Source organism: Mytilus edulis, chromosome 4, assembly GCF_963676685.1.
Source record: "Mytilus edulis chromosome 4, xbMytEdul2.2, whole genome shotgun sequence".
Classification (NCBI taxonomy): Eukaryota; Metazoa; Mollusca; class Bivalvia; order Mytilida; family Mytilidae; genus Mytilus; species Mytilus edulis.
Window position 1 is genome coordinate 5,943,643 of NC_092347.1, and position 27,764 is coordinate 5,971,406.

Below are 27,764 nucleotides of genomic sequence, written 5' to 3' on the forward strand. Positions count from 1 at the left end.
GACAATGTATCCAGGATGTAAAAATTAGAGTCATCAATGAATGGGGGCGTTAAAAGAAGAAAAAAAAGTGAATATCATAAGAAATAAGTAGCATTTTCTTAAACAGACATGAACTTTCAATATCAGAATATTAATAACTGGATATTAATTTGTTCTTACATTTATGGTAAGCACAGTCTTTCACATTTTTTTTTAAAGAGAGAACATGAGATGAACATGCACATCAATTGCTTCAGAGTTAAATTACAGCCCTAACACTCATAATGTAATACAACACAATCAGGTAGCAATATTGTAACTAACATTATAAGAAATATGTTTGTTTTGGCTGTATGCTGTTTTTGAGATGCCTTTTTATATATTTTATTTAGTCGATTTGAATATCTAAATATCAAATCTAATTTTGAAATAAAATATCTGTTATTTACTTCTAGGCTTTTCAACAGCAATACACACTGTGATAGGGCATGTTGACTCAGCAATCATATTAAACTGCACATTAGATGGAACCATAACATGGTACGGCCCTGCCAAAAATCCCCCACCACATGAAGCTGATTATTCCTGGAAAAATCAATTAAATAAACCCAAAATTCCGGATGACTTGAGACCGAGATTGTCAGTGGTAGGGGATTTTGATCTTGGGAGATTCAACCTTAAAATTGAAAGACTAAAGGTTAAAGATCAAGGCCTATACAAGTGCGAACTCAAAGGTTCAGTCGACAAATTCAGATTGAAAGTAATAGGTATGAATAAAATGAACGTTCATTCTAGTATGAGAATTCATACAATGATATAATTTCCTTTCTCAATTTTAAATGATGATTTATGGACCGTGTATGGCATCAATGACTTAACGGACATTTGTACCGTAAAGTATGAGTAGCAGTAAGAAAATAAGAAGATAAGGAATGCTTGCCACCTGAGCGACTGAGAATCAAGTTTGTTGCATGATCGTATTAATTTTAGTTTTTGATTCATTGATTATTGGTCGCTTAACGTCCAGTTGCAGTTCATACGTGCTCAGGACGAGAACAAAATAGAAATAAATACCAGAAGTAGTTCCTGTAATGCGGGGTTCACACATTGACGATTGTTGCTCCTGTTTGAGATCAGACATCGATACGACACGAAAAGTGAAAAAGTCGGATTACTATCCTCAATTATCTGGAATGTCCTATCATTGTCTGAACGCAGTCGTTTAAGTTCGTAACAGATTCCTACGGGTCGGGAAGGGTCCGAATAGTTCGGCGAAGCACCCCGACAGTTAGCTGCGTCCCGTAACATTCGGGGAAACTCAGCCGATTTTGTCTAGTCGGATTACAATCGTGCCTATGTCGTGACAGATTCTGCTGTATCGGATCAAAATCCTAACAATATTCTGTGTATTCTGGATGGTGTCCTGCGGAACGGTAATGATCTGGAGAAATTTTTCATTGCTGTTTTTCTGCCGATTGAGTCCAGATTGCATCCAGATCTTGTCGATTGCGAACCGTTTTTGCCGAAACCGTTCCGGAACAGTTCCGTTATTAATACGAAATTCGTCAATGATACCCACGTTTGAGTACCGACAATTACATTTAATTCTACTTTCCGCTATATAGATGACGTTCTTTCACTAAACAATTCAAATTTGGTGACTATGTGGAACGCATCTATCCCATCGAATTGGAGATAAAGGATACTACAGATACAGTTAAGTCGGCTTCATATCTTGACTTACATCTAGAAATTGACAATGAGGGTCGGTTGAAAACAAAACTTTACGACAAAAGAGATGATTTCAGCTTTCCAATTGTGAACTTTCCATTTCTAAGTAGCAACATTCCAGCAGCACCTGCATACGGGGTATATATCTCCCAATTGATACGATATTCCCGTGCTTGCATTTCCTATCTTGATTTTCTTGATAGAGGGTTACTGCTCACAAGGAAGCTATTAAACCAAGAGTTCCAAATGGTGAAGTTGAAATCATCCCTTCGTAAATTTTACGGACGCCATCACGAGTTGGTTGACCGTTATGGAATAACCGTTTCACAAATGATATCGGATATGTTCCTTACGTCGTAACTACAATCCCCTTCCCTTTCATGAATGTGACCTACCGAATTAGACCATTTACCGGATTTGTAATCACATAAGCAACACGACGCGTGCCACATGTGGAGCAGGATCTGCTTACCCTTCCGGAGCACCTGAGATCACCCCTTGTTTTTGGTGGGGTTCGTGTTGTTTATTTTTTAGTTTTCTATGTTGTGTCATGTGTACTATTGTTTTTCTGTTTGTCTTTTTCATTTTTAGCCATGGCGTTGTCAGTTTGTTTTAGATTTATGAGTTTGACTGTCCCTTTGGTATCTTTCGTCCCTCTTCTTTTACAAAATACAATACGACTGAGACCGGACAAAGCCGTTTGCAATGCGATAGAGCGGACCGTGATAGGATTACGTTCCGACAGTACCTGATCATCCCGAGTCAGGCCGACAGTTTTCGAACGGATAACATCCGTCAGCGTCGGTTCACTGTCTGATCTCTGTCGGATTACATTCGGTAGAATCGGGACGTAGTCGTGACAGACTCGGGCGAATTTTACCAGGCGAAATATACAAATTGGATTAGAAGCGGATTGAGAACGGGATTATCGGGATAAATTCGCTTGGAAACGGTTGAATATCGACGATTCCTGAACAATATCTGATTGTTGTCGTGATTAATTTATTTGTTTTACAAATTTTAAATAAAGTTTGAATATCCATCCACGATTTACAGGATTTTGATCAGACTTTTGACAAATTTTAATCGGGAATGGTCCTGTCAAGGACGGCAGTAAAAATCGTGAATGTGTGACCCCAGCTTAATAGAGGCCGTTCGGGATGAAGACTGAGGTAATATTGACTGCCACTTAAATGCATTGCAACAGGTCACCTACGGACCCCTCATAAAGTTTGCAAGGGTTCTCTACGTGCAGAGAGCGCAACATTTTCTATATTCGGCGCATTGGAATTAACGTCCACATTTTGGCCGGAATATTTTTTAAAAGATTTTTTTGACAGATCGTTAGCAATATCGCAGTCCCACTAGTCCACGATCGCACTACGATCTGTGAAATAAATTAAAATTTTGATGATCGTAGTAAGGTCGTATCACGGTCGTGGTGAGGTCTTCAAGATCGTGAAGAGCGTGACCAACTTTGAACATGTTCAAAACAATCGTGGTGCGGTCGTGGCGAAATCAGGTCGTAGAAGAAGCGTAGTGAGAGCGCACTAAGATCGTAGTAAGATCGCAAAGGTCTCTGTACAATCGTAGCGAGAGCGTAGCAAAAGCGTGATTTAATTCGGAGATATTGCGCTACGATCTCACAGCGACGTTATCGCGACCTCACTACGACCATCACGTTCTCACCGCGACCCAACTACGCTTCCACTACGACTATACTACGCTGTTCACGTCCATAGTACGATTCTAGCACGCCCTTGTCTTCCTCATCACGCTCTTCTTACGACCTGGCTACGTTCACACTACGACCATCATTCTTATTGTCATTTTCACATAAACTATATAAAAAAGCTCCCTAGATTTTGTTAGTCTGAACGTAATTATCCATTTGCTCTAACGGCTCAATCATGCTTCTCGTTTTTATGTAGATTAGACCGTTGGTTTTTCCCGTTTAAATGGTTTTACACTAGTAATTTTGTTGGGCCCTTTATAGCGTGCTTTTCGGTGTGAGCCAATGCTACGTGTTGAAGGCCGTACCTTGGCCTATAATGTTTTACTTTTATAAAGTGTTACTTGGATGGAGAGTTGTCTATCACATCTTCCTATATCTATTGACACATCTGAGTCATCTCTGCTATCGTTCATTAAAATATCGTCATTTGAGCTTTATGGACCAGCAATAGGTTGCAATTTTGGTTGGATTGGTCGGTCAGACATCTCTGCTTGATTTGGATTCGTTATTTTGCTCCCTCTGTCTCTACATCAACCCCTACCACCACGCCCACGTGTTCTAATGGATTTTGGTGGCATGACTGTATTTTTTCCGAGAAATCTACGTATTAATCAGAAATAGAAGGAATTGAACTGTATTGATATGGAACACAATGTTGACGTTATTGCTGAGAACGTAGTAAGATCGCGGTATGAACGTAGTATAATCGTGGTAAGAACGTGTTATAATCGAAGTAAGATCGTGTTGCAATCGAATAACTCGTGGCATGTTCGTATTGAGAACGTGAAGAGCGTAGAAAGATCTTGATAAGCATAGTGAGGTCGCAGAATAAGCGCGGTGAGAACGTGGTATTATCGTAGCGGGATCGTTGTAGAAGCGTAATGAGGACGTAGTAGCATCATGAAAGCAACGAAATTTTTTTTTTTCGTTTTTGTCGTCGGACACCATTCAAAATGCAAGAGGGGTTTTATTGGCACACTTTACTACTTCTTGATCAAAATGCAATAATTATTAATTCAAAAATTTATAAATTTATAAAAAAATGACCATATAATTGATATTCATGTCAACACCAAAGTGCTGACTACTTGGCTGGTGATACCCTAGGGAATATATAAGTGATAAAAATCTTCGTGTTTATTTTATTCCTTTGTAGGAGATTTAACTGTAGAGGTATCTAAGACAAGCTATGTTGGAGAGATAGGAGGTTCTGTGAATCTAGGTTGTGCTGTTACATCTAAAACTAGTCCTGTCAATCATGTAGGTTGGTATTTTCTGTATCAATCCAACGGAAGCTATATACTCCTTAAACCTAATGAAACAAAATACAGCAAGACCACTCCAAAGAACCCATCAATGACAATACAAAAGTTAGAATTAAGCGATGATGGACTATACATATGTTCGGCAACAAACAAAGCTGGTGTTACTGGAAACAGCACTACATCAACACATCTAACAGTTATCAACAATGACAAACCAGGTAAATGTATATCAACACAATTTTACTTGTTTTTAGTGTTAAGCATACGCTCGTAAATTACATGCGTAAGCTTTCTTTGACAATGTTATCCAAATATGTTAAGAAATATGTGATGGGTTAGGGTTAGACTTTAATAAGAGCAACTGAATATACACAGGTAGGGTTAGGATTTAATAAGAGTAACTGAATATACACATTCGTGTGTTTTGTTTCTATTACTTTTATTTTTCTCTGTTTCATCTTAAATGACGCCAACGCGCACCTACTAGGATTTCAAATAATTATTTGAAATCCTAGTATTATTTGAAATATTAAAACATGCCTTTTCTGCGATAAGATGGTCAATTTTATTCCCTCAGTAATTTTCTATACTTAAATTTACAATTGTGTGAGATGCTGTAGATACATACTTATCTTTACAGGTTCCACTGGTAAAAAGATTGCATAAATATTTGTTTCTATGTGTTGTCTTCTTGTATTGGTAATCATAACGATTCTTACCCTGAAGAAAAAGAAACCAATATTTCTTCTGCAAATAGCACATCGATTTCAGAAGGTGGAAGATGACGGCAAGTATATAAAAAAAATAGATTTCAAAACAAATAATAGATAACGACATAGGCGACTAATAAAGGTGTGAAGTATTTTAAAAAAAACGACCCTCTAATTATAAATGATATTAACAGTTTCGTTTAGCATAAGCATTTCTACTCTCTTTAAAGTTTCTTGCCCTAACAACAATCAGCAGCAATATATGAGTATATCGTATAACAGGAGACATGATATCATAAGTTTGTGTTACTTGAGTTAAAAGATCGAAGTATAAATGTGCCCCTTGATATCAACTACGTGAAGGTACCCAAATTTCACATATTTTGACATTTTTTTTCGTTCTGCGTTCATTGAAGAAACAGACACAAGTTTCCATTCTGTGTTAATTTTATAGATGCATCCTGATTTACTATATACTTACTCAAATGTAACTTTGAATCCATGTTGAATCATAGAAAAAAGGATTCGAACCGACCTCCATATATAACAATCAAGATTATATTACTGCAATGTGGAGTACCTAAAATTGCATCCATGTTTAACTACATATCTGAAAAAATGAATAACTGATGTTTTGTTTTATTTCTTAACATCCTTTTAAAACAATTTGACATTAGCCCATGTTTGCTATGTATTTTTGTTTTATGAAATGGTAGTAATATTTTTAAATTTCCAACTTTTATAAATTGTACATTGTCGCATGCAACATGCATGTAATGCAAACGTTTTGTTAATATATTATGCCTCATTCACACGTACGTTTAATTCGAATTGAGTATATGTAGCTATCTTTAAAGACGTGCATTATGACAAATTATATAAATACAAATAGTTTAGTCTCTATGAAATCCCATAAAATTTCGTTTGTTATCTTGCATAATAGATGCAATTTGGGAACTTTAACGTTATACTTAAATTGGTCCATTCATTAGTCGTTACACAGCCACCTATCCATCTACCTTCTGAATATTCGTAAAACCTTTAACAATCATTTCATCATTACATCCAAATAGTACACATTGCTGCTAATCGGAATTTTAAAGCAAAATTTTAAATAGTTCACGTAAATTTGTAAAATTGCACCGAAGCATACATATCGACATAGTAAAAGCTTTTTTTTTTTAATTAAAATTATCTGAAAATACGCCAAAAAAGTTCATAAACCCTTAACTGCAAGCTGTCAATTTAAGTAGTTTGACCAATAAACTTTCTGAAAATGGTCTGCTGTGAAATAAATCCAGGATAAATTGTATCTATTTTATTTTTACAATTACATAATTATAGTTTATTGACTTTTTGTGTCTTTTTTTTCAGATTCTAAATTGTGGGATGCATTTGTATCGTTTAAAGAGGAAAATAACCAATTTGTTTATCAAAACCTGTACCCTAAATTGGAAAAACAACTGGGATTTAAATTATGTATTCATCATAAGGACTTCTTACCAGGAAAAGGTCAACTAATAAGCTTTTATGAATTTAAAAGGGTGAAAATGGGATAAACATCAATGCGTTATAGACTATAATCACAGAAACTAATAATTATTGAAATCTAGATGACATTTGTCTTCCACATATTTAAAGATCTAAATAAACCTGGGACTTTACAACACCATCAACATCTGCTTGAATCTTTGGTTAAGAAAACTATGAAAATACTAGGTGACCAGTCAAACTTTTTAAAATCAAAGATGGGTAAATAACGCAATCGACAAATGATAAGATAATAAATAATCTTTCCAAAAACTTCACACAGAAAATGAAAGACTGAGCAACCCAAACCCCATGAAAAATATCTCTATAAGAAATTTTGAATATGAAAGCTAGCGATCCGATTTTTACATCTTATTAATATCACCACCACAGCAAACCGTGTCACATTTTAAATTTTTTCGTCTTATACTGAATATAAAGGTTAGATTTATATTTTTCAGCCATCACTTCTAACATACTTGACGCCATTGCCAACAGCCGTAGAACAATAATGATAATCAGCAGAGACTATTTACAAGGAGGCTATACTACTTTTGAATACGAAGTGGCTCATGCTGAAATGATCAACACTAAATCAAAACATAAAATAATTCCAATATTTCTGGATAAATTTGAAAACTGCCAAGGTTTAATGGATGATACCCTCAAATGTATTGTACAATCCGTAACTTATATCACGTGGCCTGGAGAAACCAATCAAGGGGCTGTAGATACTTTCTGGAAAAGACTGGCATTATCCATGCCGAAGAAATCAAAGAAAGATCGTTCAGACTTACGTGAAAATTCTAGTTTGTTAAGACGAAGCATGATGTGAACGATTTAGTAAATGCAATTAGACTGATGACAAAATAAACTTAAGGTAGATGGGGTGTCTAAATTAAAATCCATAGAATTTTTTAATAATTTGCCAAAATAAAGTTTATAGTATGCTTTTTTTTAAAGTTATAAAAAGTATTCATGCTACACGGTGTTCAAAATTGACAAATTTTGTATAGATTATGCATGGAAACCCCAATTTTCTGCAATAAATTGTAAACTACACCATAGAATTTTGAGATAACATATGAAAAGATAGCTTTAATAGAAGAAAAAGAAAAAAAGGGGTCATCGGACCCGTTTTCTTGTTACATCATAAAATAGAGAATTTCCTAACACATTCTATTGTAAAAATACCTTAATCTGAATTACCTGTCCTTGCATTTGAGTTGCTCCCCTTATGTGGCAAAGTTGCAAAAAAAAATGTTCAGACAAACATTTTCTGCTTTTTTGTAAAAATACAATCATAAAAAGGATAAAAATGTCATTTTCTGTGTAGAAGTGGAAGTTCTTACACATGAATTACCTACTACTCTAAAAATTTGCACATTCTATTAAAGATCTAGACCTTGTTTTCTGGTATTTCCAAATCCAAGATGGAGGAAGACACCCTATCTACCTTAACGGATTGAACATGCAATTTTTTAAATAAGCACCACATTTGCACTTAATAAAAGAAAATAAAATATGAAAATGTGGCATTATTTTCAATAGCAGAGCTAACTAACAAAATCCAATTAACGTGAATTAAAGCATTTTTTTGTTACATTTGACAAAGATTAAAACACATAAAGTTAAGTCTGCTATGAAATGGCTCGACATGACAACATTTGAAACAATTCAAACAAAACCAATCGCCTGAATTATGAAAAAACAATAAACGAAACACAAACATGACAGACAGAATACAATTATATCAAGTTAATAACTACTTATTAAAGGTACCAGGATTATAATGCAATACGCCAGATGCACTTTTCATATACATAAGACACATCAGTGACACTCAGATTAAAACAGTTATAAAGCTAAATAAGTACAAAGTCAAAGAGCATTGAGGACCCAAAGTTCCAAAAAGTTGTGCCAAATACTGCTAAGGTAATCTATTCCTGATATAAGAAATCCTTAGTTTTTCGTAATATTCAAAGTTTTGTAACAGGAAATTTATAAAAATGACCATATAATTGATATTTATGTCATCACCGAAGTGCTGACTACTGTGCTAGTGATACCCTCGGGGATAGTTATCAAAGGTACCTGCTCTTGACTTGGGACTTTCACATAATATTGGGGCTGGGTGAAACATGTTTTCCAGAAAACAGTATTTTATATATATATAGACCTAAATGTACGAGCTTTATAAACAACCTGAGCGTACGATTAGGATAAAATTATGCTATAATACTTACACACGTTATTTTCTTGATTCTGTTATACTATTTGCATTCCCCTTCTGGTTATTAATTGCCGTTTTGATAGATTGTTTAGATTTTAACGCCTCTTTCAGCACTATCGTGCTATTCCGTTGCCACTGTTCAGTTCAGTTCAGTTTCTTTTATATTCCTCCATTAATAGTGGAGCACTACCCATAGGGTATAATTTTAGCAACTATATATACACCTTAAAACATCATGAAACATTTAATTATATACAGTTGACTGAATTTGGTTTTAATTATAATCAAAGCGACGCCCCACATTTTGGCAAAAAACAACATAAAAAATCGAGAAATCGTCATTTTTATTACATATATAACGTCAATTTATCATGGTATGAATTTCCAACGTCTTGGTGTTGATTATGTATGATTTTTTTGATATCTTATACCTCTTTGTTAATCTCGCAGGAGATAAGAGATAGATATTCTTTGAAACAAATTCAGACTCAAAGTATAGTTTATTGTTAACTTGTTCTGAATACCTGTATTTACTGAGGAACATACATATATAAACCTGCAAACTAAGTAAGCCTGACCAAATGAAATAAAAACTAAGCAAAAGTGAACAAATTAGATCCAAGGACAAACTGTTTATCTTTTTAATAACTTTACCATCATAATCTTATAAAACTCTTTGGTTGGATTCGTGTTTCTCAGGCTAAAGTGGGTTTTTTTTTTTTTTTTTTTTTTTTTTATTATTTGTGTATTGTTTTTTTGCCTTTTGATCGATTTTCCTATTTTGCCTCAGGCTTGTACGCGTTGTCAGTGCATCTTCATGTTACATTTTTTCTACAATTCGAACATATTATGACCAATGTCTATAATCGAAAGTATATTATAAAGAATGTTCTTAATTTACTTACTTTTCATTGAATACTACATCATAATACATATGTAACGAACTCAATACTGGGAAAAAATTGAGTACGTTATTGGTCTGTTTATATAAGGTATTTGGTCAAATCAATGAAACGAAAACGAAAGTAACTTAGTATTTTTAACAAAAGGGATTTTCCATGTTAAAAGAGGAAACTAATAATCAAGAAGAAGGTTTGTATATCACAGCGAAACACTTTATTAATTCATAAAAAAATAAAAGAGCCCACTCTTTCGTTCATTTTGGTAATTGCAAGTTAATATTTTAAAAAGACATTTTTAATTTGAGAGATTTCTAGATACTTTCAGTTTGTTTTCAAGAATGAAATTAGATCGTATTACTTAGCCTTTACTCTCTTCCCTTACTGGGATGTGCTTCAATCTAGGTCTATGTGTTTTTAAAATGGTTTACTTCGGGTTTTTCAGTTTCCTCTAGTGTGAATATATCATATATATAGCAGTTTTAATGTGCGTCATAACCACAGCTAGGGCTTTGTCAAAAACTGCTGATAATAATTATAAAAGAGAATTTAAAATTATACCACTTGTTTAATCTAAAATTTATTTAAATGTCTTCTAAGTGTGATAATTGATAAATTAATAAGATATAACGTGACACAATTTTTATGAACTGACACAGATTGAATTTCAGAGTAACGTTAATTGTTAAAAGAAAGATAACTCTATTATAAATATAGACTAGATAAACAAATGTCACACTATATTAGATCAACATTATTAACATTAAACAATAGAATCATAAAAGATAGTTGTTACAAGAATATTGATATTTAAAATTTACTCGGTTCAAAAAGTATTGGAGTATTCGAATATGGACCAACCACAGACGATTCACAGGCACTTGTCTCAGAAAAAAATATTTTGAGACAAGTGCCTGAGGGACCAACCAATAACTATCGATTCATTCATAACTGCAGGTAAAATGATAAATACATTGCCGTAAAAGGGGAGAGGGGGTCAAACGATTTTTGTTAATCTGTTGGTAAAAAGGTAGACTACTATAGATTATTTTAAGTAATATTTATGATGATTTTTTTTGTATTTTCAGTAACATTACAACAATGGCAGAGAGTTTAGTACAACTTCCGGAATGGGCATACAAAGCAACAAATACAGATAGTCAGGAGGTATAAACTGTTACATATGTTTTTTATCCAGACATGACTAACTATGTGTAAAATTTTCTACTATAATTGCTATACAGAAATGAAAATAACGAAGGAACAGTGATTTTATAAATAGTTTGTCAATGTGACTTAAATTATTATTTCATGCATCAGTTTAGATCAGATTTATAACTAAAGGTTGAAATAAAACAACATATATAAATTACAGCCATGTTTTTTAGGAATCATATCATATAGAAAAATTGATTTGTATGCATATTGTTGGGTTTTTTTTTGTCATAATATAAAACACTGTTAAATAAAGCTGATATTTTAGTATTGAAAGTTATGGTAGGTTGTTTTTTTATTCTAAACATTAACAGTTTTTGGAAGCTTTGGTAATATATTCAAGAATGGTAGAGTTGAAGATTTGATAGCATTTATATTTCTGGGAGTATTGACAGTTTTGTGGGGAGGATCTACTTACTATTCATGAGCACCTAAGAACAACTCTTTTATGTTGGGGCTCGTGTTGCTCTGTCTTGAGTTTTCGATGTTGCGTTTTTTAACACTGTTGTTTGTCTTCTTTTTTTTCGGCAGTACGACTTATGAGTTTGAAGATCACTTTGGCGTCTGTCGCATTCTTTCGGTGTTGGCTATTTTGATAGTATTTGCAATTCTAGTGCATATCTCTTCATGGTAATATTACTATCCTTTACAAAACTGTGGTGTAAACTTGACCTACTGACTTCTCACTTACAGATTTTACTTACCCTCTTTGGAGCAGTAGGTGATCTGATTAGATTCATATCAAATCAAATAACTTATAGTCTGGGCCTCCTTGAAAGAACTTATTTATCAAATTATATTAACAGTTTTTTGTGATCATTGTATACGTCCAAATAAAATGCATTTTATCTCAAATATAATAGTACAAACTACACAGCTATTTTTGCACATGTATTATTTCTGTACTAAAATATGTAGTACTGGAAATTTACTTTTAATATTTAGTACTATTTCTTTACTTTAAAATTATTGTAATATTTAGGTACTTGTATTTTACAGTACTTGATTTGTACAAAATATTTTGGTACAGAAATAATACAATATTCCATGTTTGAAAATCATAATTTTAAGAGATTTGAAATAGAAAAAACTTTCAAAATGCTGAAAATGTAACGGTAGTAACCAAAAATCTGTAGTACCTAAATTTCAAGTACAAATCAAGTAATGTAAAATACAGGTACCTAAATATTACAATAATTTTTATAACAAAATAGTAAATTTCCAGTACTACAGATTTTTAGTACAGAAATAGTATCTATGCAAAAGTAGCTGTGTAGAGCTGTCTGACATATTACCAGACTGAGTATTGATGAGGATATTCTTTATCGTCTTGCATGCAGTTCAAACTACTCGATTCTCGGCTTCCTGTATACCGAATACTTTGTGGTAAATTTTTGTCGCAACTACAATTTACAGTTTCTTAAAATTTGTCATCGAGCTTCGTGTAAAATTTCTTTATCATGTGAAACGCTGTTCAATTCATCGCTGATAGCAACTTCCTGTTTACCAAATTATAAAAGCGTAGGTATCTTCTCTTATTAAATATTTTCTCTAAATATCAAAATGTATAAAGTTTAAACATATATACAACATGCAAAGGGTGTTTGCTCTTTTTCTATATTAATGAAGTCATATTGGTTGATGGTAATTATTTTTTATAAAGGTCAAAGCGGCAGCAGAAAATTCAGATAATTACTCCCTGATAAAAGTGGATGTGATAGGCAAGTTTACCAATAATGAACCATGCCAGTTTACAATGGATGGCAATGGAGATAATTGTATTATTCATCAGACAGAGATTACCCGATTGAGAAGTTGTTTGTTTAGAAAAGTTGGAGGTGAAAATGGTGATACAAAGTATGGTGTGCAGATATCTACCATGATTGGAGCTGATTTTGTCTGGTTCTTGATACTATTTGAATCACTAGATGATACTATGAAGGTTTTGAACGTATGCCGTCGGAACTTGCATTTAAAAGGCGGATATATTGACTATCTGTGTCCAAAATGGACAGGTGATCTTGAAATCCAGGTGTCCACTGTAACTGGTTCCGAAGACGAAATCCCTAAGACGAGTTATTCTATCGTTTTAGATGAGGAAGCATTGTTTTTGTTCCGAGACTTCAATAAAAGACTGCCAGACTTTTTTTTAATGTTTTACAAAGAAGGAACAGACCATAGTATAGAACGGGCCCTTGTACAACACTATTCCAATAATATCGTATTGGAAAGTGTTAAGATGAAATTTGTGATACAAAATGCTGTAAGTATTTAATTGAAAAATTCATTACAATATTTTTGGATTTAATAGTACAGTTGTGAATGATTCAGGACTGAGTAATAAAACGACCAGTTGTCAATGGTCCAGTTATGAATGTAGTCTATTTTTAAGCAATGATTAAAATTTCAGTTTTATAATTTACAGCTGCTGATATTTATTTTGTGGCTTGCATCTCTATAGGAATATCCAATATTGTGTTACTCAAAAAGAGGCACAAGATGGCAAAGAGATGTTCAAACTCATATATCCCCAAAACAACAATATATAACACAAACATATAAAAAAAACTATGGACGTCGTAACACTGATCGCAGGTGCTCTGAAAGGGTAACCAAATCCTGATCCCCATGATATATTTGTGTCTTGTTGCTCTTGTGAGTACACACCTTGGATATGTCTAATTCGGTTAGTCACATTGTAGGAAAAGAGGATGGGATTCTGCACAAATGGAACATATTCATCGTCATCTGTGAAACAGATATTTCATACGGTTTACCAACTCGTTGTGGGGTCCGCTAAATTTTCGAAAGATGATTTTCTCTTCAATCAACGCACTGCTTTGCATTTTCTGATGGAGTAAATCCACAAAAATATGTCGTGATTAAATGTCACCCTTTATTTTATTTGTGTACAGCAATAGGAAATAAGCACCTAAAGAGAAAGGAAAATTAATTTGTTAGCATACGATTAATAAACCAGTTTTAAGGAGATAATAATTACAACATCAATAAGAGCCTTATCAACTTTAACTTTCTTTCTTTTTGTCAAGAAAAAAGTTCTCCAAATAATCTTCTGTTCAAGGAATATATTTTTATATTGTATTTAATAAACAACCCATGATGTTAATCTCTATTAAAATATATTTTTTCGTTAAGGTTGGCTACAGCAGTTTTACTGAAGCTATCAAAATGATCAAACCAAAACCAAAGCATATCTTTGAAGGTAAGTACAAACGTCATGTATTACTTGATGTAAAGCTCTGTTATTTATACCTTTTTTTCTGTCGTAGTTCTTACTGAGAAGCAATGCTTCACATTACAATACTTGCACAAGATATCATTGCCATTATTTTAAAGTTTGATATGCCGAAAATGATAGCTGACATGTCAAATCTCTATGAAATTAAAAGACAGCCAATTGATTTGGTTTTAACAATTAGAGTGTGTTGGAGAGAAATGAAGCATTACAAGGACTACTACTGCTACTGTGAAATATATTGGTATATACTCAAGCTATAGCAACGCAAGAACACATTACTACACACTGCTGTGTACTAGATCAACACACAGAGGCCGATTATAATTTGGTCCTTAATGAGGTGTGCCTGATGGAATATCTGAAATACCAAATTTAAATTCTTATGTTTGAACTGGCTGTTGATTGCACCCACAACTTTACTCTTATGGTTACCATGTTTGAATAGTACTTCCAAGTAAAAATGCTAGAAAAAGATTGAAAGCTGTTTTTGAGACAACATTTTTCCACTACAAATCATTTCTCACGACTGATTATTATAAATAAATGATGTTAAAAGCAGTACTGAATTATATCTGGAGGAAATGAATGGCAAAAGTACAGTTTTTATAAACATTTTTCATGATACTCTCTTTTTACTTCAGATCATTCAAAGATTGCCAAATATCTTACAGATTTAGAACAAAGTAAGTTACTCAGGTTATGTTAACGTAGCAATATATAATAGGATCAGGAAAGGATGTTAATTATAAGACCGTGAAATTTTGTATGTAAGAAACCATTCTGGTTATATAGAGTACGTCAGTTTTAGATAGTCTTTAGAAGATTTACTAGATAGCATATTTGCCCTATTGTATTGAAAATGGACACATACTTTATTGGCAAAATTGTCTTTATATGTCCGAATGGAAAAAAAATATTGTAAAACCTGGTTTGTATGTTTTCTGTTAAAAAGGGGCGAAATATATCAGAGGGACAGTCAAACTCATCGATAGAAAATAAACTGACAACGCCATGGCTTAAAATGAAAAAGACAAACACACGAATAATACTACAGAAGACACCATTAAAAATTAAAGACTAAGCAACACAAACCCCAGCAAAAACTGGGAGTGATCTCAGGTGCTCCGTAAGGGTTAAGTTTTACCTGTATTTATGGTTGAATTGTAAAACCATTTTGAAATTTTGTACAAATCAATACACAAATAATTCTACCTTATATTTTTATAGGTAGTTCTTATGGTGTAATGTAACACCACTATACCAGGTTAGGGAAGGGTTTTCGCCATCAGACTATTTTAAACCGCCACATTCTGTATGTATCTGTCGCAAGTCAGGAGCCTGTAATTCAGTTGTCGTTTGTTGCTGTATATCATATTTATTTTTCGATCAATATTTATACAAATCAGGTCGTTTGTAATTGTGTTTTCGTTTGAATTGTTTTATAGATGACTATGCAGTATCGGTTATACTCATTTTTGAAAGCCGTAAAGTTAACTTATGTTGATAATTTCTGTGTCATTTGGTCGCACGTAAAGAGTTGTACATGTATCATTGGCAATTTTCCCAAATCTGGCCCGAGAACACAGTTATTTCATAGTGCATTTCCTTTAGACAATAAATTCAAATTAAAAAAATCGCACCTGCTCTTTCTCAAAAAGATTTTTACAGTGTAGTGTACTACCAGTGAGACAAATAATATCAAAATTATAGAAACTTCTACCAGCTCAAACTCAAAATATTGACTATTCTGTGTTAAGGGGGTGTAAAATTCAGTTTGACAGCTTCAGACGTGATAAAATTTGACCTTTTTCAGTTTTGAACTGGACCAAATCACTACTTAACATAAAGATTCAGCACCCAAATTTTTTTGACATGTAATTACATCCTCCTACTTAATATTTCATGCATTTAATATCAAGAAATAAATTAGGAAAGTGTATCAAATAAAACATGCAAGTTATACACTGTTTACACTAGGGACTATATTCGTAAAGGACGATAACTGTGTCCTTGGACCATCTGTTTGGTTTTATAATGATTCACTTACTAGCTGTAACAATATGTCAAGAGTATTTTGCACTGTATTTGTATAATCACCCATGATATTTCGAGAGTAATTGTTAATTTTAACAACCACTATTTTTATTCATATATTTTCATTTTTTTATATAAAAATTCATAATTCTAACAGTGAAAGATTTTACACCTCACTTAGAGTACTGATCTTTAAAAGGGGGTTTTACTTTTCAGGATAAAACAATGAAAGCTGTCACTGTTATTGCAAGAGTAAATAAAAATGAGAATAAAATAGCTGTGATATTTTTTAAATGACATAAATTGTAATTGTTTATACGGTCTTGGCTGATTTCACATTAACCTCTTATGTCTGTGTGGTATGTTCATTCATATCGTCAATATAACGGAACTATAAAAAAAAATCCATACAAGTATGAGGTTACCCTTTTTACACGGAAAATGTCAACTCTGGAAAGTGGTTTCCCATTTGGTTCATTGGTTAATATTGTCTAACGTTTGATTATGACAGTGTTTGTAGACTTCCCCTTTCTGAATTTACATTGGAATTCTGTTTCTCTGTTTTATTATTTTTTTGTAGATATATAAAAATATCATTTTAAATTTACAGTTAATCATGATGAAAATGTTAGCCAGGAACTTCAGAAAAGACAAGGTATTTATTTAAAACACTTCGTAACTGCTCGTCATTGTTAAAATTTGATACTGATCCTTAAATTCACCCTTAACAATCAAATTGGAGGGTATATATTATAACAAATCATCTTTTCACCAATGACATGATAGTAATACACCCTTAAAACTCAAACCAAATTGACAGTGCTTGATTGCTGTTCTTCATCTCGTATCACAGAAGTTTAGATAAACTATAATATGAAATCACAAGGCTATAGAATTTCAAGGATTGTAACCCATTTCTTTGTAAATTCAGTTAGCGTGAGTTTTATAACTAAAAGAATAAACAAATAGTTATGACTACAACATACAGGTTATAGTCAGATTTATTGAAACTTTATCATTTAATATGGAAATCAAGGAAAAGGAAAAAAGGAATATGAAAGACTTGTCAAAATGGAACGTTTTGAAATATTTCCTCAATTTCTTTTTTGTTACTTATAATTTTAGTTAACAGAAATTTATTGGATTGTAACACAATAAATAATATTTGTTATGACATAAAATGCTTCTTCTTTGAAAAGTGTATTGTTATTTCTTTGATGAGCACACTGTAAACTGAAATTATTATTATAATATATATTCATCTTAAATTGCAACAAATCATTTTCTTATTTTAAAATTTTATAAAACGATGGTACAATGTGTAAAAATGACGTCTGAGGTCATATGATTGAAAATTACACTCGTATAATCTAGCAATGTTTCTTTTCGGATTAGATTCATATTTCACATTATATCCCTGTTCAAAAATGGACTTTATTTTGTGTCATGGATATATTCCCAATATCTTTTGTTTTTCTATTGATACCATGCATACTACTTTATTGAATTGTTTTTCAATGTCTATTCTCGTTTCTATACCATTCCAAACTATGTATGAACCTGTCCCAACAGGAGAAGACGTTGCTAAGTTGTAAAACTTGTGTCTGATTCTTTTGTCATTTTGAACAATAAAATATGTTTAAACTAAACTAAACCTGTCCCAAGTCAGGAGCCTGTAATTCAGTGGTTGTCTTTTTTTACGTGTTACATATTTGTTTTTAGTTAATTTGTTTTGTGTATAAATAATGCCGTTAGTTTTCTCGTTTGGATTGTTTTACATTGTCATTTCGGGACCTTTTATAGCTGACTATGCGGTATGGGCTTTGTTCATTGTTGAAGGCCGTACGGTGACCTAGTTGTTAATTTCTGTGTCATTTTTGTCTCTTGTGGAGAGTTATCTCATTGGCAATCATATCACAACTTCTTTTTTATAATCAGATGCTACATTCATCTGCTTTTTATTTTTTCAGAAAAACCTTCAAGACACAGAAAAGGTATAACCAAGTACATTGTTAACGTAGAACTATCAATGGTTTATTACGTCTCATCATTTGCAACTACTTGCTTAAATTTAAACCATTGATAATAAGTGTCTTATACAAGATGAAGCTTCAACTTTGTTAAATAAAAGTAAATAATGGATGTTAAATAACACGAAAATAACAGTATTAAAATCTTGAAATTAAGATGTAAAGGAAAGTTCCATGATAGGAAAAACATCTTATTGTCACACATTTATATAGCGGATGAAATTAATAGTGATTTTTTTTTATTAAAATTAGACAATATCATACAGAAAATATTCCTTTCAGACTATGAACCTGAATGGGGAGAGCGATCAGACACTTCTGAAGCAGGGAATCAAGCTTCTATAATATCAAGTAAGTTTATATATCATCGAAAATGGAAAACATGCAGAGAGTATACAATAGACAAAATATAGCCATTAAGTTTATATCTCAGTTATATCTTATAAAGCTGACATAAAACCCAACTTCATAGAGTATAGTCATACATGACAGTAGGGAAAACCATTCATTATAGCCTGAGAATTAAAATCACAAAGAACAGTAACAAACTGACAAAGTTGATAAGCTTTAGTTTTAGTCTGTTATGTTATAGAACAGCCCAACACTGACAAGTGAGAGAACAATGTCATGTATACAAAACGTTCATATCTCATGGACAGTAAAACAATGACAAAGAATTGAACCATTCATTATAGATTGTAAGTTTATATATAACAGAATACAGATAAAGCGAAGAGAATCTTTTTCACTGTCACCTGTAAGTTTATTTCGTAAAGAACATCCACGAAATGACAGAGGAGAAAAATTATCTAATATAACCTGTAAGTTTATATCTTATTGAAAATCACCAGATAGACAAACACTATGGTTATATCTCATGAAACAATGCTAGTCTATCAAGTAACAAAACCAAGCATGGATAATGCAAAAATGTTTATTTTCCATAGAATAATGTTCAACTGTCAAGGGCGAGACCCCCTATTTATATAGCTAGCATGATTATATGTTGATAAACAAATACAAGATAAAAGTAATATATCTTTTATATTTTAAAGAAGGAGAGTATATATTTGATAAACATAAACTTAAGATGGGAGTATGGATCTAGATTAACCATTTTTTTTTAATAATGTTTGTAAAATGAAATGTTAACATTGCTATATATAAGCGGAAGTTTTGGCTAACCATAAAACGGGGTTCAATCCACCATTTTATTTAAAATATCATGTAACATGTCATGGATATGGCAGTTGTTATTAAATAGTCTGTTTCTATGTATGTAGACGTTTGGGGTTTTTTTTGCTGCAGTTCAGTGTTTCCGTTGTTTTCCTCTTATAGTTGATGTGTTTTCCTCAATTTTAGTTCAAACCCGGATTTTATTTCGCTCAATCGATTTATGACTATTGAACAGCGGTATACTACTGGTGCCTTTATTTACATTTTCAGGCGAGTTAGATCAAGCTTTGGAGACATTATCAGTTAACGAAGATTTAAGTTTACCTTGGATAGTGGCAGAGGATGAAATGAGATTAATGTTAGAAAATCCAGAGGCATTAGAAGGCAGTCAGACAGATATGTTATCTGGCGGTAAGCTTCGCTGAATGCAATATTGAAGTATTACAGGTATAGTAATTATTAGTAATTGAGGCAACACTGAGGTCCTTATCGACTATCAACTTTTAACAAAGAATATTCACCCAATTAATTGAAGATTATGTAAAAAAAAAGCAATTATTGTTTTAGTACTTATTATTTTCAATTAACAATTTTCTGTTATTTGCTTTTAGGGTTAGATCCAAATGATGCAAACCATTTAATGAAAAGTTTTAGTGAAATCAAAGAACATCTTACAAGCCAAAGGTAAGTTACATGAGACAAGGACATACACAAATAATATTTCAACTGTCTAATGTAATTTATTTTGGATATGTAAAAATATAATCATGACTGTCTTACAAAAGTCGCCCTATGTTTAACTGTAATGGTCATTTTGATTTGAACCAATCAGAAAAAACTGGTGTTTGCATTAGTTAGTCGTGTTTATTCTCTAAGAATTATTGGAATAGTTACTCAATGGTAGTACGTGTAAATGTCTTAACAGAACTGGATTCACCACAAGCATAATCATACTGACTCATTGGCAAAACATATTTACTAGCACTTTATAGACAGATGTTTCCCCATGTAACAACGAAAAAATCTCATTTTTCCTTTCAAAATAATATTCAAGATAATAGTTGCCTCGTACGTTTACCTTTATTTGTGTTCTGCTGCTTCTGCATATTGATAAAGCAAGATATCAGCGGTGTGCTACACAATGAAACTGTTATGGCATATTCTTGCAGCAAACAAGATCATCAATCTATAGATCATATATATGTTTGGTTTTGGTTTTCATAATTGAAAGAAGAGTTTCTTCTATTTTTTACACTCAAACCAAAAGAAGAATTCAGTTAAGCCATTTCAATTGGTATTTCATAGGGTCTTTTTATGATGTAATCACTGTCTCAGCTTTATGTGAAGGTTTGTGCCTCTTAAAACGTTTAAACCCGCTGCATTTGTATGCACCTGACCTAAGTCGGAATTATGTCCAGTGGTTGTCTGTTGATGTGGTTCATAAGTTTCTTGTTTTTTTATCTAGATTATACCGTTGGTTTTCCTGATTGCATTGTTTTACACGACTATTCAGAGACATTTTGCGGCCCTTTATATAGCTAGTTTATCGTTGTGAGCTAAGTCTCTGTTTATTTATGTTGCGTTTTGTTTTACTTTTGTTTTTCATTTTCCCTTTTTTCGTGTTTTGCCATAGCGCTGTCAATTTATTTTCGAATGTTCCTTTGGTATCTTTCTTCTCTATTTCACAAAGAAAAGAAATATCTTCTTGTCATCTTTTATTATTTTATTTCAGATATGATCTGGCTTTGTCTCGTTTGAAAGGAACAAAGACTGTATTCCAGGAATCAGCCGTCCCAGAAATAAAGAGACTGATCGGAACAGATGAACTTGAACTTCTAAAGAAATTGTATTTCCACTCTTTCTTGGAGGGCTTATGAAGAAAATATTTTCATATTTATAATAATGCAGCTATTCATCAAACCAAGGAATATTATTTAGTCTATAACTTATTTTATTTCAGGTGTGGTTGGATTATTATAAAGAATATTTGAATAGGAATCAAAAACCTGATATTGAAATTACTACTTGATTACAATCAACTTTAATATTTTTTCGGACTCTGGTTTTCACATAGTATTATCTTTTCTGTATAAAAACACAATTTGGTATAATAAAACACGTTTTGTAAATGATTAAGATTTTCGTCTCATTGTCGTTTTAATGATTTAAAAAGTAGGTAAAAACGTATGCAAATAAACTCATCATAGATACCAGGATTGAAATTTATATTTACGCCAGACGTGCGTTTCGTCCACACAAGACTCATCAGTGATGCTCGAATACAAAAATATTAAAGAAGTTGAAAAGCATTGAGGACCACAAATTCCTAAAAGTTTTGCCAAATACAGCTAAGGTAATCTTTACCTGAGGTAGAAAAGCCTTAGTATTTCAAAAACTCAAAGTTTTGTTCACAGTTTTTTTTTTAATTATGAGCATATCAATGATAAATGGTTAGTTTTCAATGATATTTTATACACAATTTTTTAAAGCTTCAACTCATGGAATGTCATTGTGTTTTTCTATCATCTCCATCAAGTCATGATGGAAACAATTAAAACTTAAATTACATACTATAACATTTCGTAGTGCATTTCTTTTAAAAGATAAATGAAAATTGAAAAATCCCACCAGCGCCTTCTCAATGGAATTTTTACAGTGTGTTGTACTACTTTTGGGACAAATTATATCAAAATTATAGAAAACGTCATCGGCTCTAACTCAAAATATGGACAAGTTTATGTTTAGGGCGTCTTGAAATCTTTTGACAGCTTCCGAGTGCTAATTTTCAACCTTTTTCAGCTGGACTACTTTCCTTTAAAATTCTGAACCCCAATTTTTATACAGTGTAATTTTCATCCCCCTTCTTGCAATTTGAGGCATTAAACATGGAGAAATTAATTTAGAAGGGGTATAAAAATTAATGGCAAGTAACCCACTGTCAACACTAGGGACTAGACCTAATTTAAATTGGCCTTTTTAACTTTTGTAATTCGGGCGTCACTGATGAGTCTTTTGTAGACGAAACTCGCGTCTTACGTACACAATGTTTAGCCTCGTATGTATGTGGAATTTATCTTAGAATATAATTTAATTTTACATGTAAACCATATCACATTTGCTTAATAATCAAGCTAATGAGAATATACCTTTTCTAGATTTATCGAAAATACATGATTTATTTTAACTGTTTTTATATTGATTATGTTTTTATTAAATTCATGTTTAGATTTCATAATTAAAGATTGAATTTTATTGACAATTATTAGAAAATTGATTTTAATTTTTAAAAAATGATTGAACTTACATGTGAATGCAGAACAAAGCATCAACAACAATATCACAAATATATAACAGTGCTTATTCACTCATTCTTAATTAAATGATGCACCGTTAAATTTTTAAACATTTTAATTTATCAACATGTATGTATCACATAGTGTATTAAAATTGTGATGGTAATGGTATCAAATAGATTTACTGTTTGTTAATATATTGCTCAAACCTACTCTGGGATCCAAGTTCATTGATCTGACTCTGATCACTAGTGCTCAAGCAACTTCATTTATTATGTCAATAGTCAGACTTAGTTATCAAGTTGATATATATAAGTAGACATGATATGAGTGCCAATGAGACAACTCTCCATCCAAGTCACATTTAGTAAAAAGTATACAATTATAGGTCAAAGAACGGCCTACAACGCTGAGCCTTGGCTCACATCGCTTGAAAGGTCCAAAAAAAGAACTGGCGTAGAGCCATTCAAACAGGGAAAACCAACCGGCTGTTCTTTATTATAAAAAAAGAGAACCGAGAAACACTTATGAACCACATTCACAAACGGCAACCACGGAAAACGGGTTCCTAAATGTGGAACGGTGCAAATAAAAGCAGTAGGTTTATTCGTTTTGACAGGCATCAACCCTCATCCCTACCCAAAGTAGTGGTGAAACATTACGATGTAGAAAGACGCACTATAAAATATCAGTTGAAATGGCTTAACTGAATCAAAAACACACCAAAAGCACATACTTACAAAAACAAGTAAACATACACTGAACGCATAAATTGATATATGACACAAAATAAATGCAATGCTAAAAAAAAGGGAGATGTAAAACAATATCAGAAAGACAAATATAACCTTGACCAAAAAGGCGTTAAAAAATTACGTGCACAGGTACATATAATTATTTTGTTGTAAGGATTACATGGAGTACGGTGATACATTTTTACAACATACACAAATTTGTATGTTTTTTTCCAGTAAATACAGGTATCTAAAACAAACAAAAAAACAATAAACAATGTTCCATCCATCTTATCTCGATTTACTCAAAACAAACGGAAGTTATTAAAGGGAGAATCGAAACTCAAAATACTAGTTATCTACTTATAGTATATTTTGTTCAGACAAATAAGTGATGATTAAAAAGACGTTGAGTACAGTTAGTAGATTCAAACTTGTGTTTATGACATTGAAGATGAACAAGGAGTGTTTATGTCTTAATCCAGAAGGAATATCACGAAAGAGCAACTAGATTAAAACAACAAGAAATGCAGAACAACCATTACAATTGCTTTTCCTTTTTACTACCAGTATTACCGTTTCTTTTACTACAACTATGATAAATGGCCATATCAGCAATTACGGTCCAGGTTCCATATTCAATCCATATGCATTTATCCGAGTGTTAAAAAATGTTTAATCTTTCAAAGTTCCTATGAAACAGAAATCGGAACCGCTATATTCCTTCCATGATATTTCATGAATTCGCCATGACCGAGACCAATTTCCTGTCTTCCGCATAGAGATCGATAAATTGTCAATTTTTATTGGTAAATCGCATGCAAAAAAGAGAGAAGGTAATTTTCAAAGGAAACATTCTCAAAGTAGTCACTTTATTTCCTCTGTTTTATTTTACCCTTACAAATTATGAAGTTAATGAAGATATTTTTATTGACGTTAACGATCGTAACAGTTTGCTCACGTGTAATTCAAATTTTTTATTAACCTGTCTCACGCGCATATGCATGGGAGATCTGAAGCTGTAAAAAGAGACATCTGCACGTGATTGAATGTAAAGAACAAATAAGGAAAGCGTAAAACATTTAGCAAAAGTTTTAGCGTAACGAATGTCGATATCGAGAATAGCACACAATAATTAAAGCAAGTCAGCTCCAAATAACAGTGTTCGAAATATAAATATAAATATATGCCAAGAATCATAAATATCTTGTTCTAGCAACGAGTATACAAAAAAGTATATCATAATTACCTAACGTCTAGCCATTTTCAAATAAGGGAAATCCATAAGAACTGTCAAAAACAAATGTTACCAATCAATGAAAGAGAGTACTGTATATTATCGGTTACCAAGAGGGAATTTAAAAGAAAAGAAAGAGGAGAGAATGAGTTCATGAAATGCAAGCATTTCATTTAAACGGAATATGCGGGTAGAATTATTATTTTTATTATCTTATGGTTTTCTGGAAGTAAATTAAAATATTTAGAAATTAATTTCTGTGATCTACACATATTTCCGCAACATTTGTAAATAGTATTCTTTTATATAAGTAATCGGTTTGAGATTAATACAAAATAATTATAATATCGCAATGAGTAGATTAATGTTACCGTCGTGAATTTAAAGTTCATTTGTAGTCATATCGACCTAGTAGTATTAGCGATCAGCTACAGAAATGTGTGCCTCTCTAAATCCAACTTCCAGAGGTATATAGATGGGAATAAAAACACGCCCTTAAAAACACCCACAGTAAAGGAAAAAAATCAATTTAATAAGAAAAATATATTGTTTAAGGGAAAAGAGGGACGAAAGATACCAGAGGAACTTTCAAACACATAGATCGAAAATAAACTGACAACATCATGGCTAAAAAGAAAAAGAGAAACAGAAAAATAATAGTTCACAAGACGCAAAATATAGAAAACTAAAGACTGAGCAACACGAACCCCATTTACTTATTTGACTGCCTGTTATCTAGCTCAAGTATTCCTAACTCTAACCCGCATGATTTTTTTTTGCTACAACCATCAATACTAAGAAAGCAATCAATGTAATTAATTTGTTCCTTTTCTATGACAACTCCTACCATCATTCCACAATTAGCCATTGTAACTTTCTGTTTCCTTCACCCGTGTCTTCTTCTGTAGTTTCAATTTCCCATGCGTGACTTGACTTAATAACTTTTATACCTTAACCATCCGTGAATATAAAATTGCAATAAAGCATTGGAATCAGATTGAGAATCTTCGATAATTTGTAACTTTCTTTCGGCAAACTAAACAAAATGTCGTGAACTGGAGCAGCGAATAGAAAATTAATTTCCGTAATTCTGATTTCTAAACAAGACTTATTTCACAATGTCAACATATTTCCATTTGTGTTGACATTTGTCCCCTAGAAATTAGATTCATTCAATTATAAAAAGAAAGGGAACATAAATTGTAATTTATTTTGTTGTACATCTAAATAAACAGTTAGGTCGGGGTTTATTTATTTGTCTTAATTAAATGTCTTGTCAGGTCGTCATTGCATGTAACTAAACAGTCAATAAAATGGTCTGTGGTGCAAAGTATAAATTATACTAAACAACAACTTACTGCGTTAAGTTTAAATACCTTTCCCATTGTTTGTATACCATATCCATTTGGTTGTAATTGTTATGACTCGTATGTTGTCTTGTTATATTCTCTGTATTTTATGTAAAAGTTTCAAATGATCACATACAAATTGACTTTATAACACAATGCCGAGATACTAATGGAAGGATTGGATTATCTCGAAAGTAAATTAAACGTTTGTTTCAAATCTCGTCATAAACTGTGTAACCTCTGTCTGTAGTAAAATCATGTCACATTGTTTTCAGCTACTTCGAGTACGAACTTCTTAATATTTGATACTAAACTTCAAATTGGTATGCTATTCTAATACTGTCGGACACTTCAGATCAGTTTTATCAGCAAACTAAGGCTTTTCTACCTTATGAATAGATTACCTTAGCTGTATTTGAAAAACGTTTAGGAATTTTGGTACTCAATGCTCTTCAACTTCGTACTTTAATTTGCCTTATAAATATTTTTAGATTCGAGTGTCATTGATGAGTCTTTTGTAGACAAAACGCGCGCTGGCGTAATCCTGGTATCTATGATCAGTTTATTTCCAGCTGATTGACTTTTCGTGTATGTCTATCTTACTAATTCATAATATAAGACATTGTTTTCTCATTATTCTCAGTAACTGCTAGTTATAATGTCTTTATATCTGATACCAAGATTAGTATGTAACGTTTATCTGTGTCTTTTTTTCTTTTTTAACCATACATGGCGTTCTCAGTTTATTTTCGACTAATGAGTTTGAATGTCCATCTGATATCTTTCGCCCTTCTATAACATGCCACACATCCTAAACACATTTGATTCATGTTTGTAGAGCATGTGTATTGGATTTTCTTTTAATTGTAAGGACGAAAGGCATTTGGGATCATTTTGCTGTATATTTTCCGGCAACTTTAAGTAAGTTTATTTTCGACTAATGAGTTTGAATGTCCATCTGATATCTTTCGCCCTTCTATAACATGCCACACATCCTAAACACATTTGATTCATGTTTGTAGAGCATGTGTACATGCAGCTACGTCATAATTTTTTTTTATCAATGTAAGAATCTTAAAAAGATGATAAAAAGGAAGAAATATCTATTTAAGAAAAATATTTATGATAAACTTTTAAATTGGAAAGAAACTGATCCAAAACAATACTGGCAGCATTTAAATTCACTTAAAAATGATGATAGTAGTTCTTCAAACTTAAGTAAACTTATTAATATGGGAAATTTAAGTCAACATTTTCAGTCCCAGTGGAAACCTGAACATATAAATGTACCTTTTATGGATAAAATAGATGCATATGTTAAAGATTATAAAAATATATTAAAGGAAAATGTATTG

General features: G+C 32.2%; 2 protein-coding genes across 7 annotated transcripts; both read left to right on the forward strand.

The window, feature by feature from the left end:
• On the forward strand, positions 1-8,473 carry LOC139518806 (toll-like receptor 13). 2 transcript variants are annotated; one of them, XM_071310388.1, is made up of 6 exons: positions 1-166; positions 435-746; positions 4,602-4,928; positions 5,351-5,497; positions 6,795-6,932; positions 7,412-7,829. In XM_071310388.1, the coding sequence occupies exons 1-4, from the start codon at positions 109-111 to the stop codon at positions 5,374-5,376; spliced, it is 723 nt and encodes a 240-aa protein (XP_071166489.1). In that variant the 5' UTR covers positions 1-108; the 3' UTR covers positions 5,377-5,497; positions 6,795-6,932; positions 7,412-7,829. The 2 variants fall into 2 exon arrangements, with proteins under 2 accessions (XP_071166489.1, XP_071166490.1); XM_071310389.1 differs by lacking the exon at positions 4,602-4,928 and having other exon boundaries at positions 23-166; positions 7,412-8,473.
• LOC139518805 (uncharacterized) lies at positions 468-23,066 on the forward strand. 5 transcript variants are annotated; one of them, XM_071310386.1, is made up of 13 exons: positions 468-773; positions 10,069-10,149; positions 11,171-11,524; positions 11,612-12,173; positions 12,575-13,560; positions 14,454-14,520; positions 15,198-15,239; positions 17,201-17,245; positions 18,561-18,584; positions 18,903-18,971; positions 20,067-20,207; positions 20,408-20,480; positions 21,529-23,066. In XM_071310386.1, the coding sequence occupies exons 5-13, from the start codon at positions 13,054-13,056 to the stop codon at positions 21,671-21,673; spliced, it is 1,113 nt and encodes a 370-aa protein (XP_071166487.1). In that variant the 5' UTR covers positions 468-773; positions 10,069-10,149; positions 11,171-11,524; positions 11,612-12,173; positions 12,575-13,053; the 3' UTR covers positions 21,674-23,066. The 5 variants fall into 5 exon arrangements, with proteins under 5 accessions (XP_071166487.1, XP_071166483.1, XP_071166486.1 ...); XM_071310382.1 differs by lacking the exon at positions 11,612-12,173 and having other exon boundaries at positions 10,069-10,275; positions 11,171-11,249; positions 12,961-13,560; XM_071310385.1 differs by lacking the exon at positions 11,612-12,173 and having other exon boundaries at positions 10,069-10,175; positions 11,171-11,249; positions 12,961-13,560.
• Positions 23,067-27,764: the final 4,698 nt, after the last annotated feature.